The sequence below is a fragment of the Columba livia genome, chromosome 7 (assembly GCF_036013475.1).
Source record: "Columba livia isolate bColLiv1 breed racing homer chromosome 7, bColLiv1.pat.W.v2, whole genome shotgun sequence".
Lineage (NCBI taxonomy): Eukaryota > Metazoa > Chordata > Aves > Columbiformes > Columbidae > Columba > Columba livia.
The window spans coordinates 20,179,019-20,195,209 of NC_088608.1; the positions used below are offsets into that span (position 1 = coordinate 20,179,019).

Genomic DNA, 16,191 nt, shown 5'->3' on the forward strand with positions numbered 1-16,191 from the left:
ACTGAGAGCTCTGCTAAATTTAAGAAAATGTTAGGTGACCCTTTAAACATGAATATACTGTTCAGGCAGTGTATCTGAATTTCTGTTTAAATTTTTAGTTAAAGTTTAAAATATTAAAAATAATTACACTTGTATTCTAGTTGCTATGAAAGACCTTCACTTATAAGCATTATTTTTCATATTTCCTCCTTTGCAGGAGTTATGAAGTTATAACTGTACAATGCTCTAGTTAGTTCTGCAGCATTTGTAAAGCTGTCAACAGTAAATGAAGTATGTTTGTTGGGTAATTTTTTTTCAAAGATGAAGATACGGCTTACATCAAATATTTAACAAACACCAACTGCTTTAACAAAGAGTAAAAAAAAAAAAGAAAATCTCAGTTTTTTATAAGAATAAAATACCATTATTAAAACTGTACTTTCTTGAGGCGGCTCTTGAACTAATAAAACCAATTTGCTCAATTTGCTAGAAAGCTTCTCCAAGTCTCTGAGCATTGCACAATGTCTAAAACCATAAGCATTTAAAACATTTCTATTTATTTCCTTCCAAACAAAAGTGAGTGTATCCAGTGTTCACACTGGGCACAGTAAACCAAAATGTATCATTGCAACCAGAACAACAACAACAAAAAGTAAACAGTTGAAGAGTGGGAAGAAATTTACAGTTGTAGTCAATCAGTCTCACCAGAGTAAGATTTGTATGAAAAGGTTGCTATGAAAGGAAAGGGCATGACTTTCACGGTTTTTAACAGCAGCAGCAGTTCTGAACACAGCACAGATGAGGGTACCTGCATCTGGTCCGACTGAACAAGGAATTCTGCCCATAAATAGTAGCCAATAGTATTAGTAACAATAAATTCCTTCATTAAGACCTAAAAAACATTTGCTTATGAGCAGATTAACTCGAGAGGTTATTGTATTTTAGAAACACTTCTAAAAGGCATGAAATACGATGGTAAGCCATTAGGAATTAATAAACCTCCACACCCTTTTGAATCAGTGGATAAAGCACAAAACTGGGTAAGGGGCTTTTCTTGACAAGCAAATGCCAAAAGAGTGGATAAAGACAAACAACACTGAAAGTAACAGAGCAGTGAGACATATTTCTGAGACATTTTCAAGTATTCTTCACCTAGCTTTTTAGAAAAACTGGAAATGAGGGAAGAGACTTTCATTCTTAGTATAACTGAAATCCTAAGAGTCTAATAGTTACTAGTGCCAGAAAGAGTGAATATAATGCAGTTACAGTTGCTGCTCCCCTCTCCTGCTGTTACATCTGCCCTTCCACCACTCCTCTGGATCCCCTGATTGCAGTTTCATTCTAGGTTGGGAGGGAGGGTGAAGGGGTGACAACAGGGACCTGTGAGCATTTGGAGTCCTGGGTCGGGAGAAGTATGATCTTCATGTTTGTCATTTCTTCCTCCTCTAGGTTGTACTTGGGGTAATTTTTATCCTTGCTAACATGCTTTTCTACCTTTCTTTTTCTTCACTGATCTACAGCTCCAATTCTACATCTGAATGTACTATATTCGTTAGCTTTCAGATACACTAGATACTATTTCTTTGTTACCCCCAAAGCCAGTTTTGGCCAGCTCAAGGCCTGCATTTCTTTAACTGGCCATGGTTAAGCTGTTTATAGCCATACTGTCTCCAGTAGCAACAGTGTGCCCCTTCCCTTATCACTCTATGCCAATTACCCCTTTATAGTGCATCCTACATCTTCACTTCTCCAGGGCCTCTGCTACTCCACCAGGGCTGTGCACCTCTAGACTACCTCACAGTGGTCAGGGTGCAAAATGCCCCAATCTACATCAGGAGTGTCAAACTCATTTTCACCAGCGGCCACATCATAATTGTAGTAGTTACATCTATACAGTCCTAAAACTACATTCGGCCCTTTGAAGGCAACCACCAGCCTAATGTGGCCCGCCGTGAAATGAGTGTGACACCCCATTCTACATAACATAACAGTGATGCAGAACTACGGTTTCACCCCATAAGCAAGAGTTACCCAGAAACACTTGGTCCGCCGGCAAAGTCGCCGTTAGAGCCGAGCCGAGCGCAGCACAGGTGCAGGCAGGTGCACACAGCCTGTGTGACGGGCCCCAGCCGAGGCCTCGCAGACTCGGTGCAGCGCTCACAGCGCGCTGCCAGCCGCGGTGCCGGAGCTGGCAGGGTCGCGCGGGGCGGCAGGGCACACACCGGCCCGGCGGGCACACACCGGGCACACCGACACCACAGCGCGGCGCCCTCCGGGACGGCCCCGCCCGCCCCGGCGGCAAGGTCGGCGGCAGCCGGGCGCCGCAGGGATGTTGCCGATGGACACGGTTTCAGCCCAGCGGGACTCTACCGGACCAAGTACACCCTCTTACCTTCTATTTTATTTATTTTTTTTTTAAACAAAGCGGCTCGGCGTGAAGTTGGGTGTCGGTGTCCCTGCGCACGCAGGTGAAGGGCGACCGCGTTCCCCACCGAAAGGCCCTCAGCCCGCTCACGTTTGGGCTGGTAAAGCGCGAGACCGGCCCCGCCGCACGCGTTACCATCGCCAGCAGCCACCACGGGGGCTGAAAGCGAGTACCGGGGAGACCGAGGCCCTGCCCCAGCTGCAGCCTCGCTTGCGTCCGGCGCGACGCGGCACAGTGACCCGCACATCCCCGCCGCCGCCGGACTGCGGGCGGGTCCCACCGCCTCACACCCGCCGCGACCCCCGCTACCCGGCGCGGCGCCCCCCTCCCGGCGGAAACAGCACTGCCGCAGGGGCGAGCTCACATTGGTCCTTTTCCGTCACACCTTCCCGCCTCCTCGCTGCTGCGCGGGCGGCGATTGGCTACTGGCGGTTGTCAGTCGGAGAGGGCGAGCCCCGCTGGTGCCCGGGCTGCGCTCTCGTGAGGCGGGCGCCGCTGCCGGGCGCCGCGGCGGCTGGTGCGGCTGCGGGCGGAGCAGTGATGCCGGCTGCGGGGAGGTGGGCGGCAGCGGGAGCCCGGCACGGAGCGGCGTGCGCCCAAGCGGGCAAGGGCGGCGAGCGCGGCTGGTAAGGTCCGGCCGCGGGAAAGGCGGATGCCTGTCTCTGTGCGTGCCCATTGCGCCTCGTGCTGAAGGGGCGGGCGGCAGCGCCGGGCAGCGGTACCGGCACGGGCGGAGCGGCGGGCAGGGAGGATGCCTGGGGCGGGCGGCAGCGGCGGGCGCCGATGGGCCGCGGCGAACGGGGATCGCGGGCGGTCGCGATGCCCCGCCGCCCCTTACTGTGCCCTTCGGCGCGGCGGTCCCGAGCGGGACCGGCGGCGCGGCGGGAACTTCGGTGCCGCCGCCCGCTTGGCGGCTGCCAGCGGTGCCCGCGGATGCGGCAGCGGGGGGGCGACACTAGCCCACCAGTCGGGTCTGGCGGAGGGGCTGCGGTGCTGCCACCTCCTTTCCTCGGTCGCCGCGGGAGGGCCGGGGCGGTGCGGTGGTCGCTGGGTCAGGCGGACCGCGCCGCTCCCGCACCCACCGGCGGCTGCCGCGGCCCGCGCTCCGCGGGGGAGCGGAGGGAGCGGCGCGCGGGGCTGCCCCGCGGCCCGGCTCGCGCGGGGCGGGCGGGCGGCCGCAGCCTTGCCAGGGGAGCTCGCGCGGGAGCGGCGCGCGGCCGTGCGCGCGGCGGGGCCTGCCCGGGACCGGGATCCCGCGCGGAGGGGTTTACTCAGCGCGGTCCCGGCGCGGCCGGGCCGGTCACACGGGGGAACAAACGGAGGCGGCGGTCCGGTTGTGGCCGCGGACTGTGTCTTAAAGTTGTTACAACAGTTAGTTCAAAGAAAAGTTATTTTGAAGTCAGTGTGACGGTGGCGGTTGATAGGTGACCGCTGGCTCCTGAGACGGAGGAATCCCAAAGATGAAGTCCCGTTAATCTGTCTGCACGCTCGTTCATTGTTCTTCAACCTGCCGTAATTTTAGAGCTAGAAGGTGATACTGGAAGGGTTTGAGGTGCTGCCGAACTGTGCCAGTTTAGAAAAAATAGCCCTTAGATGCTTTTTATAGACACTAATGTAAACATTCAGAATCTTCATCACATAACATTTTAAGGAATTGTTAGGATGCTCCCAGACTTTGTGATGATGGACCTCATCCCTCCATCATGGAAATGAAGAGGAGTTTTGACATTGATTCATTAGGAAGCAACATAGGATCCACAAGTAACAGCTGAAGAGAAGGTAGTTATCTCTCGATTAGGTTGGGCATTTTAAACATTGAGAAACATTGTCTGCAGAAAACATCAACAGCGTTTAATTTGATTCTGTTTTCTCATTCTTCTGTAGCTTTAACCTTCTTTCCCTACTTTCTATGAGTGTATTGATTGGTTCTCTCTTGATACAGAGCATTCTGATACACTGGTCCAGTTACAAGGACACATTCAATCATGTGATATATAACGTGCTTTCAGAATTTTTAAAATTCATGTGATAGATGGCAAGGATGAACAGTGTAAGCCCCATTGTTCTTCCGAGAGCTGAAGCCCAGTTTTACAGCTGAGGGGAGGGAACTAGTAAGTGTAAAAATGTTTTGTATAGAATCTATGATTGATACAGGTTAATATTGTTCCCTCCTGCCTACTTATCCACTAAGTAACATTTTTGACAGAACACAAATTGCTAATGAAATTTCAGCTTGTACATCACTGAATCTGGATAGGTCCAAATAGATCCAGCATGTCATCTTGGCAAACTAGATTTTTAGCAACCTTGTTTTGTTAACTTGAATCAGTGTCTTCCGAGGATTTTAGGTCAATTTAGAGAGCAATCAAGATCCAAGTACATTGCGCATAGCCACGATGCAGTGTCTAAGGTGCACCCAGTTGTGCCGGTCTGCCTCGTACCTCACCTTGTGTTTTCCTTATGTGCTTTCTTAGGAAAGAAAACAACACGTTTTTGTGGTGGTTTTGTGTCAGAGACCAGTGGAATTTTTTCAAATATTATAGGCTGAAAACACCAAGTTGTTGTTTTGTTTTGTTTTGTTTTTTTCCTTGTGACACCAAATTTTAATGTAAAAACCTAGTTTATGAAAGGGTGAACTGCAGAACCTACAGCACATGAGTAGTCTTCATTTGTGATACACATTTCACTGGCGTTGTTCTCAGGAGGACATGCATACAGGACAGTGTATACCACTGCATTTGCTACACAGCCAATCTTTGTCTTAACTACTCTTTTTTCCTCAGAGTTCTTAGGAAACCTCTTGTAAAAGATAAAAATACTTCAATTCTATGTCTTCAGAAGGGAGCTTGATTCAGTGTTAATCTCTTTGTCGGTTAGTAATTAATGAACTTTTTGGAGCAAGGATCATCCCACCCACTGCTAAAGTGAATATAAATATATTAACTATTTACTTGTTAAAAATGTTAATCAGCTATAGACTTACTAATATTCATAATTATTATCATTATATATTACACATACCTAGTTAAAGCTAGAGGAGAATGCAGAAGTCTTGCAGATTGTTAGCTTGCTTTTCATAGTTTTCTTTAATATAAAAAAAAAAGTCCATCTGCATGCTTCCCCACTAAAAGGACACTCACTAAAATAAATTAAAAAAACAAAGTCTTGGATTTTCTTAAGCTGCTTTTGTAGTAGTAATTTTTATAGGGAAGTATTGCTGTATGCAATATAGTAAGAAATCTGAGGCAGTTAATCCAGTCACATTCTCCAGCCTGCTGCCTATTTAGTTGCTTAGATAAGAAGGATACTAAAATATTATTGATGTAATTTGCCATGAGTAGTAGGAAAGTTATTTCTTTTGATACAGCTAGGGAAAACAAGAAATAAATATTTCTGTACATTTAGTTAAACCACTGAAGAGTTAGAGAGACCATAGAAAAGATAAATGAATGATGCATCTCCTAGTTGTATTGGATCATGCAAACGGTACACTGATCTATTTGGAAAAGCTAATGCTGGTTTAAAATAATGATCATAGCTGTTAGCACTCTGTCTGCAGCAAACACAGTGACTGTAAATGCTGATGTATGGAACCTCTGCAGAATTCCAGATAAACAGAAGTATAAAATGCCTCTGCATCCAGGTGTTCCCTTTGTTACTTACTCACAGGCTTCAGGTGTTTCCAAATGGTGAGTGACAGTATCTGCTGCTGCCTAATGTTGTCTTAGGCAGATGTGAATGACCAACATTGCTCTTCTTCAGCTCCTGTGAATCCTTTCCAAGGAAGTTAACAAAAGGTGCTCTTCAACAGGACATGGGCATTGAGCTCCTGGTGTTGAGGACACAGCTCTTGAGCAGAGGAACAGAGGGAGAGACATGAAGATGGGCGGGTTGTTCTTTGGCTGATAGGCAGGCAGGCGTAAATGTGAGCAGAGCTGCGCATACTGCCGGTGTGTTGGTGGCTGAGATCAGCTTTCTAGAGTTCATCCAGGAGAAAGAAAGGATGTACGAGTCTCTCCGAGCCTTAGGCCTGCTTGTGAGTAGTATTAATAGAGAGATGAATCAAGGTGTGACAATGACTTACAAATCTCATTTACAAGTACAGCCCTCTTCTTGTATCGCTACCTAAAATGTAGAATTGCTAGGTATTTTGCAGGGGAGCAAGCACTCGCTTTTAACACTCCTGCATTCTGATTTTTCTATCTCTCTGCAAGGTAGTCATCAAAACTGTACTTATTCCTTTAAGAATGAAAATGTATAATTTAATGTATAACATAATGTATCACTACATATATCTACTAAATACATACTATACAGTCTTTCCTTCTGAATAACAAGACATTACCAATACTAGAAAGGGAGCTAAAGGTAAGAGTGAAGTGAGTGAAGTATACGCTATACAATTGAAACCATGTGAGAATTCTGCTGAGCTATATTTATTCATTTCTATGGAGTGCTGCCAGCACACCCTCTACCTTTGCAGAAGGTGTTCTGTATTATCAGTAGCCTCAAAATAGTTATAATACATCTATTTCACAGATAAATACTGTTTGTAGGAGAGGGCAGAAAATACCCTATAGATACTGGCATTTGCACTCAATTTTTTAAGACTGCCATCTGAGTACAAGTAAGCTTTAACTCTTACTATCTTTTGAGACTTGCTCTAGTAAAAATGGGAATGACTTACATGCCTAACCTTGCCTCCCTTTGAGCTGTTCTGCTGTTTGAAGGGCTGATGTTTGTTTCTTTTGTCCCTCAGCAGGTGGCTACATTTTCACTGAAATAGCTGATCCTGCTGTGGAACAACATCTGTGGTTTTCTGGGGGTCATACTGGCTGGAATAATTCAAATATTTCCTCTTGGATCTGACCCTTATTTTTGTTTAAAGATACAGTATTAACTTATTGCTTAACATAGGATATGATATGTTAGAATTTATACTGAAGGTTTGCATTTACTCAGATCTGACCTGTATCTTTCGCAGCAGATAAGAAGCAAGGGTGTAACCTTTTTTTTTTTTCTCCCCCTAGAGCTTAACAGAAGATGTTAGAGAAAACTGAAGTTAAGAATATCAGAAAAGCTCTACTGGGTCAGATCAGTGGGCCTGCATACTTAGGGGTTGGTCTCCAATGGTGATGTTAAGGGATGCTATTTAGGGACTGTACACAATCCTAGCCAACTTATCTGTCTGTTCCCTTGTACTCTCCCTATATACTTAGTTTTCATATTAGGGATGGTAGGTTTACCTGCTCAGTGCTCTCAGAGCCCGTTCGTGGACCTGCCATCCAAGAATTGTCTTTTCTAAACTCGCTGGTGCTTACTACCTTCATGACTTCCTGTGGTGGTAAGGTCCACAAGCTTATTACTCGCTTTGTAAAGAAGCACTTTAATATTTTATAAACTAATGTCTTACTATTATAGCTTTGTTAAATGCCGCTTAGTTCCATTACTGGAGATTTTAGCAAGCAGTTTTATGTTAGCTTCTTTAACACCTTCATGGTTTGATTGATCATATCTTGCTTCAGCCTTCTCTCCAACTGAAGAGCCTCTTTAGTCTCTTTTTCTAAGGTAGGCAGTCCATCCTTTTAATATTTTGTTTGCCCTTCTCTGACTAGAGTCTGTCCTTGAGATGCAGAGACCAGAACTTCAGACACTACTTGAAAAGTGGGTGGATCAAGGCTCTATAAATGTGCTCTGCCTTGTTCTCAGTGCCTTTCCTCATGATGACCAATATTTTGTTAGGTGTTTTAGTTGCTGTTGAAAACTTCTAATTCCAGGGATCTGTCAGTAATGACTCCTAGATTTCTTCTCCAAGTCATTTGGCAGCACCGCGTGTGCCTGATTTAGACTACTTTTCATTAGATGCATTATTAGCTTATGTGTACCTACACCGAAGCTCATTTGTCAGCTTTTTGTCCACTCCGAGTTTTGCAAGGTGCTTCTGGAGATCCATACCATCAGCATTAGTTTTGTGCTCAAAGGCATGTTCTTGCCTTTGTCCTAATTTTGCCAACAGTATAATTCCTTATGACTTTTTCTTGTGTATGTCTGATGTCTGAGAAGGATGAAAGTGGTGTGGCAAATCCACCAGGGTCTTCATAGATCTTAAAAATGACATGTATGTAACACAGGCTTTCCTTTTTTGTTGTTTGGGGTTTTGGTTTGGTTTTGTTTGTTTGCTTTTCTTTCTTTAAACCTCAGCAAACATGAGCTCAGAGGATTAACAGGTTAAGGCTGCGTATAGAAATCCATAGCAGATGAAAAAGAAAGAAAACTCTGAAATATGCCATTCACAGCACTTAATCCAACTGCATTGAATGGGGAAATGAGAATTGTGGTATATGGTGTTTGATCCACACTGATTGCTGTTAAAATTATGCTTAATTAAAACCAAAGAAGCTTTAAAAAAATATCTGAGTACAAAGAGATGTTTACTCAAATAACTTGAATGCTTTCCTAGCCTCTACGAATTCACTACACAACAGTCTTAACTCCAATACCATCTAACTAATAATCTTCCATTTGTGAACTACATTTCATAGTAACATGAAAATGTTAAGCAAAGGTTTTCCCCTCCTCTGTCCCAGTTTTATCAGAGGTTTAGCTGGAAGCCCACCATTTAGAAAGGATCTCTTCAGGTTCCTTGTTCAAAACCAGGCTGGTCATTTGATATTCAGAGCAGGTCACTTAGAAGAGCTGCTGCATTGCAAACAGCATTGAGAGTGAGGTTTAAAGAAACATTAGAAATGTATTGTTAGTGTGCTGCATTATTAGTTGGTGTTACTTAGTAATAAATGTGGTTTCACAGCAGCGTGACTTCATCTGCTGTCTGTGATGATCCTGTCTTCCCTTCTCCCAGTCACAATGACTCCATCGTTCCTAACATTTGCAGAACCACTTCAGCACATCAGTCTGGTGGAAGACAACTAACTCCTCCCCGCTGGCCACTGGTATTAAAAAACAAAAATAAATTTAAAAAATCAGAAACCCACTTTCTGCCAGCTTGAGTTTGCTTCACAGAGGACATTATGAAGACAGATGCAAGGGAGGACACAGAACTGTGAAGATAAATGCAAGAGAAGAGCAAGATGGTTGAGAGGCAGCAGTTAAATTCCCTTGTGTGCTTGTGAAACCCCATCCTGAAGCACTGTTCTCTTCCTTGATTTATTGTTGTTCAAGTACATGGAAGAAGTACAGGACTATTTTAGTAGTCAACCTACTGCTTTGTTAATTTAAATATTTAGCTTGAAAGATTCTGTTTTACATCCTTTGAAGGAATGCCCCAGCTGTTCTACTGTCCATTGATGAGGTCGTCTGCTGTGTAACTCTGGTTAAAAGACTGTGATACAAACTGTAGGTGCTTGCAGCAATAGGATTCTTCTTTCAGTTTATTTTCCTACACTAACACAGCTCACCAAAACAGCTTTTTCAAATTAGCATGTATTCAAGTATGTAACAAATATATCTACTATTTGAATTTAGTAACGGGTGGTTTAAAGTCAGCTTCCTGATCTATTTAATCAGTGCTGTTTGCCAGAATCTGTAGCAACCAAGACCAGGGCAGTGGTTTCCCACAGGAAGAGGATTTGAGGTATCCCTTTTGTGTGATATGCTTGAAACTCCCTTAGTGCTACTTCATGGCAAACATGTCCTTGTGTACAGTAGCTGCAAAGTCATGGTCAGCTTTCTGCTCGCTGATGCAGCTTGAGATTAGTATAATGTGGAATAGTGAGTTCATGATAGCCTGTAAGGATGTCATGGATGGACATGAGCACTGTTAATGCATAGTCTGCACGGGTATTTTGGTGGGGTTTTTTTCTTCATCACTTTTAGGGCACAGTAGTAGTAGCTGATGAAATCTGTGCTGAATACATTTAGCAGCATACTGATAGAGCAGTGCGAATTACTCTGCTTATCTGCCTTAAACAGACTATCAGCATAAAAAGTGGAACTTGTCTTCCATTGTTTGATTATGACAATATCTTCTTGTTTTAAGATGTATGCAATCATTCATCTAACATTTTATAAGATACTTCAGAATCATCAACCACATTTTAACATATTCTTCCTTAGAAAAAATACTTTTGTGTAGGTAGGATGATATGTGTAAAGGAAGGCACACTGCTGTGGGCATGCACAAAATATTCTAAACCACTTCATTTCTTCTCTATACGTTTTTTTACACTTTAAATCTCAATAAATCATTTGGTCTGTTAGGCAGCTATTAAGAGTGACATTAGTACATTCATGGCATTTTACTGTAAAAAATTACTTTATGAAATTTATTTAAATCTTTCAGAATTTGCAAGAATTTTCTATGTAGAAAAATAATAGATTTTGCTTGGACTTCAGACTTTTTAAGTAAACCAAATAGCTTTTTGTTTTTGTCAAGGTTTTGAGAATGCTACATGTTTGTTAGAACACCTCAGACAATTCATCTTCTCTCAAATGTAATCATAAAACAAATCTTGCTGTATTTGCTTAAAATAAGCTAGGAAGTAACACAGCACTGCTAAAAGGTGGCTGAAAAATTCAGTTGTATAAGCACAGATGATCGTACTACAGATTTTCATCACATGAATTAAGCTTCCAATGAAAGTTTCTCACCAAGTTAGTGGCAAATAGGTCAGGCTGATTGTGCTGTCTCAAGTCTGCATATACTTGCTTGGGATTCACCTCTATCCTGTTTGCTAAAGAGCACGTTACTACTTATGTTCTGTAATACCTGTTACACAAATATTTTGCTCTGTTGCAGCTCAGGTGAAAAAATGTTTTGCAAACTCTGAAAACTGGAAATTTTTATGTGTAGATTTCGCATTACTGTATGAAGTCAAACATTCCCATTGATAAATCAGGGCTTGAAATAGATTATAAAAGTCTGGAATAGAATTTTAGCATCCAGTCTGCTACTGGTGTTGCAAGTTGGATCATATGAAACATTTCACATGGAAAAGATACTGCTACTGGGATAAAATTGTTTTATCCATATATTCTGTCTATCTTATGAAATTAGAACTCAATTGGAGCAGAATTCAACACATTATGTCCTAGTTTCAAGTAAGGGGGAGTTACTGAAATACTATATTATGGGTATCTGGAGAAAATAAAAAATCTTGATAGATGTGGGTAGGAACAAAAGTGTGTGTAGAGGCATCAAACAAAAAACCTCGTTAAACTAGGAACTAACTTCTAGAAGTTCTATACTGTTTATTCAGTAACATCCTCACTAAAAGGGAAATCCTAGAATACCAGGTTGGAAGGAACTTGAAAGATCATCTATCCCAACCTTTCTTGGCAAAAGCAGAGAGTAGACAAGATGGCCCATGTCCAGCTGAATCTTAAAAGTGTCCAGTGTTGGGGAATCTACCACTTCCCTGAGGAGATTATTCCCCCACCTGATTGTTCTCATCATGAAAAGACTCCCTCTTGTAAATGAAGTACTATTGTTTGTTACTAGCACAAACATAAGCAGACAACTCTGAAAAGTTCCAAACTAAGATGTTTGTATGAATTCATTTGTAGAGAAGAAACCACAATTTTTCCTCTTTACAATTTGATATTGATATCACCTGAAGTCTTCTGCAAAGTGAATTTGGTACTGCACCTCACATTGTAAAATTGTTCTTTATCATTTGACAGAATTAGACAGTGCTGTAATCTCAGGAATGCTCATGACAAAAGTATGTGGCAAGAGAATTTTCTAGTAAAAGAAAAAATCTCACCTGCAGGTTTTTGGAGAGGAAAGTCATGCCACAGGATCAGCTGTCCACTTTCAGGCATTTTGTCTTTTCAGTTTTCTGAAACAAAATTAATTAATTTTTAGAAAGTAAAACATACAATGACACATTGCAAAATGGCTCAATAAGAATTGCACAGAAGATAACCAAGTAATAGGTTTTCCTCTGAGCATGTTACATTTGTATTAGGTATCAGACTACTATCAAGTCATAGTAAAATGTGCGAATGAATGTGGATGATGTAGCAGAAGTGTTGGGTCACATAACAGGGAGACCATCCCAATAGGCTTCTGCTAGGTTTTGACTTTGACTGCATGTTACCTGATATTTTGGAACTAGCTTAGAGCCTCTACTATCCAGGATTACAGTTAATGCAGTTCTTTCTAGCAAGATACCAATAACGGTTCTAACTTTTACAGAGACACCCAAATTTATTTTAAAAATTGTTTTGCCCATCTTTCAAACTCTATCAGTTTTTATTTTATTGGGCCAATATGACCTATAAGCAAGGTTACATTTCTATAACATGCACTTGTTTGAAAGTAATTTTTAATCACAGTTTTAACAACACGGCTTAAAGCAGCTGTATTAAAAATATTACATTTACTATCTAAGAGGTATATTGTAATTCTCTTTAAGACATAGCATGTGTTTGCAGACAGAGAGAAGCATCTTACTATCCTTTATGTTGAAACATCCTCTGAATAAAAAGTACAGTGATTAATACTAGACATCAGTTTCAGTATGTTACATTAGAAATGTTTTTAGTAGCACTTGTTTCTTTATAGTCTTTGAGACAGAGTTACAGAACGAGTTAAGCAGTTTCTACTCAGGGCAGCAGAGATGCTGTCAGTTTTGGCTCCCGGATTCCCTGTTGCCCCGAACCCCAGAGCAGACTTGCTTGGGCCAGAGATGATGAAGAGCAGCTGTCCTGGCTGGACATGCTGGATCAGTTTCCAAGTTGTTTTCTGGTCACTGTGTGCTGTAACTAGTTGGTCCCAACTGCTAGAGAGCAGCTGGGAGAGCCAGCTGAGATCTCCTTGCTCTGAAAATGTTCTCAGACACGCAAACGTATGTGTGTACCTGGTAGCACTTGTACTTGCTTGGATGGGTGAAGCTCAAGTGTACTACAGTTTGGTCCCCTAGGAGCCTCAGCCAGGTGGCAGGAGCCAAACCTTTGTTGGTGCTGAGGACACTACAGAATCAAGTAGCTGTTCACTGGCTTTGCGACAGCTTGCTTCCCTGGCAGAGGGGAAACTTCATGCACCTGAGGACCTGCCTAGCATTTCCCACAATGAGAAAAATGCTGATCAGAACTTTAGAAGGCTTTTGAATTGAGAAAAGATTAAACTAAATATGCAGTACCTACACATTTATTAATGTATGCCAAATTGTTAATACATTATGTTGTCTTGTGTACTACCTGTGAATTCTGTAATTGCTTTGGGTTTGCACATGTAATCTTATATGCCAGGATTTCATAACCCACTGGATGACCTTTTTGCCAGATTTGCGGAGAAGGGCATAGTATTAATAAAGGTAGCTCTACTTTGTTATCGGATGGACTATTTCCATGGAGAAAAATAAAATTATTTGGTTGACTTTTGTATATTTTCAGTGTTGAAAAATAAAATTATTTTAAGCTTTTGAAGGTGATGACCCTGTCTTTCAAATATAATAGAATAAAAGTTGTTGTAGTCTGAGCTTCTTTTCCTATGTAGTAGCTAGGTAAGAATTGTCATGGTTTAACCCGAGCTAGCCACTCAAAACCACAATAGCCACTTGCTCACTCCCCCAAGCCCCAAATAGGGGAAGAGAATAGAAGGGGAAGGAGAAACTCATGGACTGAGATAAACACAGTTGAATCAAATTACAAAATAATACTAATATACTGATAGTACTAATAATACATATATAATGGACAATAAAATAAAAGATACTCAGTGCTATTTCTCACTAATTCTGTCCACATCGCACAACCACTCCCGGGAAGAGGGAGAGCACCCTGGTCCCAAACAGCCGGTCCCAGTGGAAAAGGCAGAAAGGCCCAGAGGCTGCTGCAGAAAGGACGAACGGAAATAAACTCCCAAACAGAACTCCTGAATGGAATTCCACCAAAATGGAGCAGAAGCAGAACGAGTCTCTGTCTCTCTAGCTAGAAAACCTGACTCTCCTTAAATATGAAGCACAACACTAATGGTGTAGAATATTCTTATTGATTAGTCTGGATGTCAGTCAAGGTCTGTCCCATCTATGCTCCCTTCCCAACTGCTTCACACCTGTGGGCAGAGCGCTCAGAAAAGTCCTTGGCTCCCAGACAAGAACTAAGATAATAACAAGCTCTTACTTTCTCATTGTTCCAACATTGTTCTCTTTTTTTTTAATAAAAACAGAAGCTGACTGGTAAAGTGTTATTCTTAGCACAGGTGGACCAAAAAAAAAAAAAAACCCTAAAAATAAAACCATCACATTACACTGGAAATATGAGGATTGACCCATGAGAAATAAGACGCTGTATACTATTGCCCCATAATGAGTTCCAAAGACACTGAAAAGTTACTTGAAGAAAAACAGTAACTCTTTCCTGGGGTGTTATTTTCTCCTTCTCAAACTACATCCAAACAACAACCATGCAAACTATGAAAAAGAACAAAATTAACTTACTCTCAATCAAACCGGCACAGAATATAGTTACTGCTACATGGATAATAATATAGTTACAGTACTGTGTTATCTCTTGGGATATTAAAATTTATGATTGTTCTTCTCTGTCTAGAAAGACAAAGATTAATAGTCTTTGAACAGTTCTGATAGGTGGTATTACGAAAGATAATTAAAAGAACTGTGGAGATGATGTGGGGTTTAGAAAATCTGTAGAGAAGCCCAGAGGGGTTGAATTGAGGACTTACAACTGGAAAAAAGACTTTTTTTTTTTAAACTAGTAAAACTTAGGCTAGACATTTTTCAATGAGATGCAGTGACATGCTTAAAGACAAATAGATTTTCTAACTATATAAATAATATAACAATAAATTGTCATGAAAATTCCCTATGAAGCATACCACAAATATTTTATGTATAGCCAATATGGAAGTGATTAAATTGCTTTACAAGGAAAAGTTGGTACCACTGTAGCATATAACAAGCTAATACTGCCTCTATTTGAAGATGTATTATTTTGTGGTAATGAAATATTGTAATAACCTTGCCCACCTTTGGAGAAGAACCTCAACTACAGCACTCTGGAGTTATTCTTCAAACAGTATTATTATTCTGCATAAATAATTTTTGTGCAAGGAACAGTTACAATAAACAGAAGCATACAAATGAAATGACCATATCCAATGTTAACAAATGCATAAAAGACAGGCTAATATACAAGTATGTAGATGGAAATAATTTTTTTTTGAAAGTAAAAGTAATTGATTGCCAAGTGAGTTTCTCATTGAAGGCCACTGGACTAACTAGAAGTGATCTCCAAGACCTCAGTTAATTCCAGTCAACCTTGAGTTTCCCCTTTTCCGTGAGAGTGAAAAGCCAGGACTTCCCTGAATTTCAGTGAATCCATTTTTCAGGATGTAGGTAGTTAACAGACCTTCAGAGCATTTAACAGCTTTCTCTTGAACACAGTGTTGTGAAGATTTATAGTTTCCTTCTCCACAAAAAAGTGCAGGCTGTGAGTTCATCAGGATACTATCTGTACTATTTCAAACACCTTGCTCAATTTTTGTACTATAATGGTTCTGGAAATAATGAGTGAGAAACCAGTGAAAACTCTAAGTTTGGGCTAGAAATTTAAGTTGGTAGGATAGTTAGTATTAAAGTTGACATGCATTTTAAGGTTTTAAAGGAATTTTGAATTCTCAGAGGAAAGGGAATTTTGTTATTTAGCTCATTCATTCTTTTTTTTTCTGAAAATGGCGCTTTCCAAGCAAAACAACAATATTCTCTTCTCCATTTAGTGTTCCAGCCATTTAACTTTCATTGATATTAATGGGAGTTTTGAATATATATACAAAGACAGTACAATTTAATATTTGAGAAAGTAAC

The 16,191-nt window shown here is 41.6% G+C and overlaps 2 protein-coding genes and 1 long non-coding RNA gene across 6 annotated transcripts in view; 2 read left to right on the plus strand and 1 right to left on the minus strand.

Moving 5' to 3' along the window:
• XIRP2 (xin actin binding repeat containing 2) overlaps positions 1-3,034 on the plus strand; it is a 60,772-nt gene extending 57,738 nt beyond the window's left edge. Inside the window, 2 exon segments of the mRNA XM_065069775.1 lie at positions 1,971-2,127; positions 2,405-3,034. Of these exon segments, the coding sequence (XP_064925847.1) occupies positions 1,971-2,127; positions 2,405-3,034 (787 nt within the window).
• B3GALT1 (beta-1,3-galactosyltransferase 1) overlaps positions 2,843-16,191 on the plus strand; it is a 196,648-nt gene continuing 183,299 nt past the window's right edge. For all 4 annotated transcript variants that reach the window (XM_065069707.1, XM_065069711.1, XM_065069708.1 and 1 more), the window contains exon 1: positions 2,843-3,030. The gene's annotated coding sequence lies outside the window, so the exon portion shown is untranslated. The remainder of the gene's footprint in view (positions 3,031-16,191) is intronic.
• LOC110360781 (uncharacterized) overlaps positions 12,053-16,191 on the minus strand; it is a 152,387-nt gene continuing 148,248 nt past the window's right edge. The window contains exon 3 of the long non-coding RNA XR_010473846.1: positions 12,053-12,201. This is a non-coding gene — a long non-coding RNA (uncharacterized LOC110360781). The remainder of the gene's footprint in view (positions 12,202-16,191) is intronic.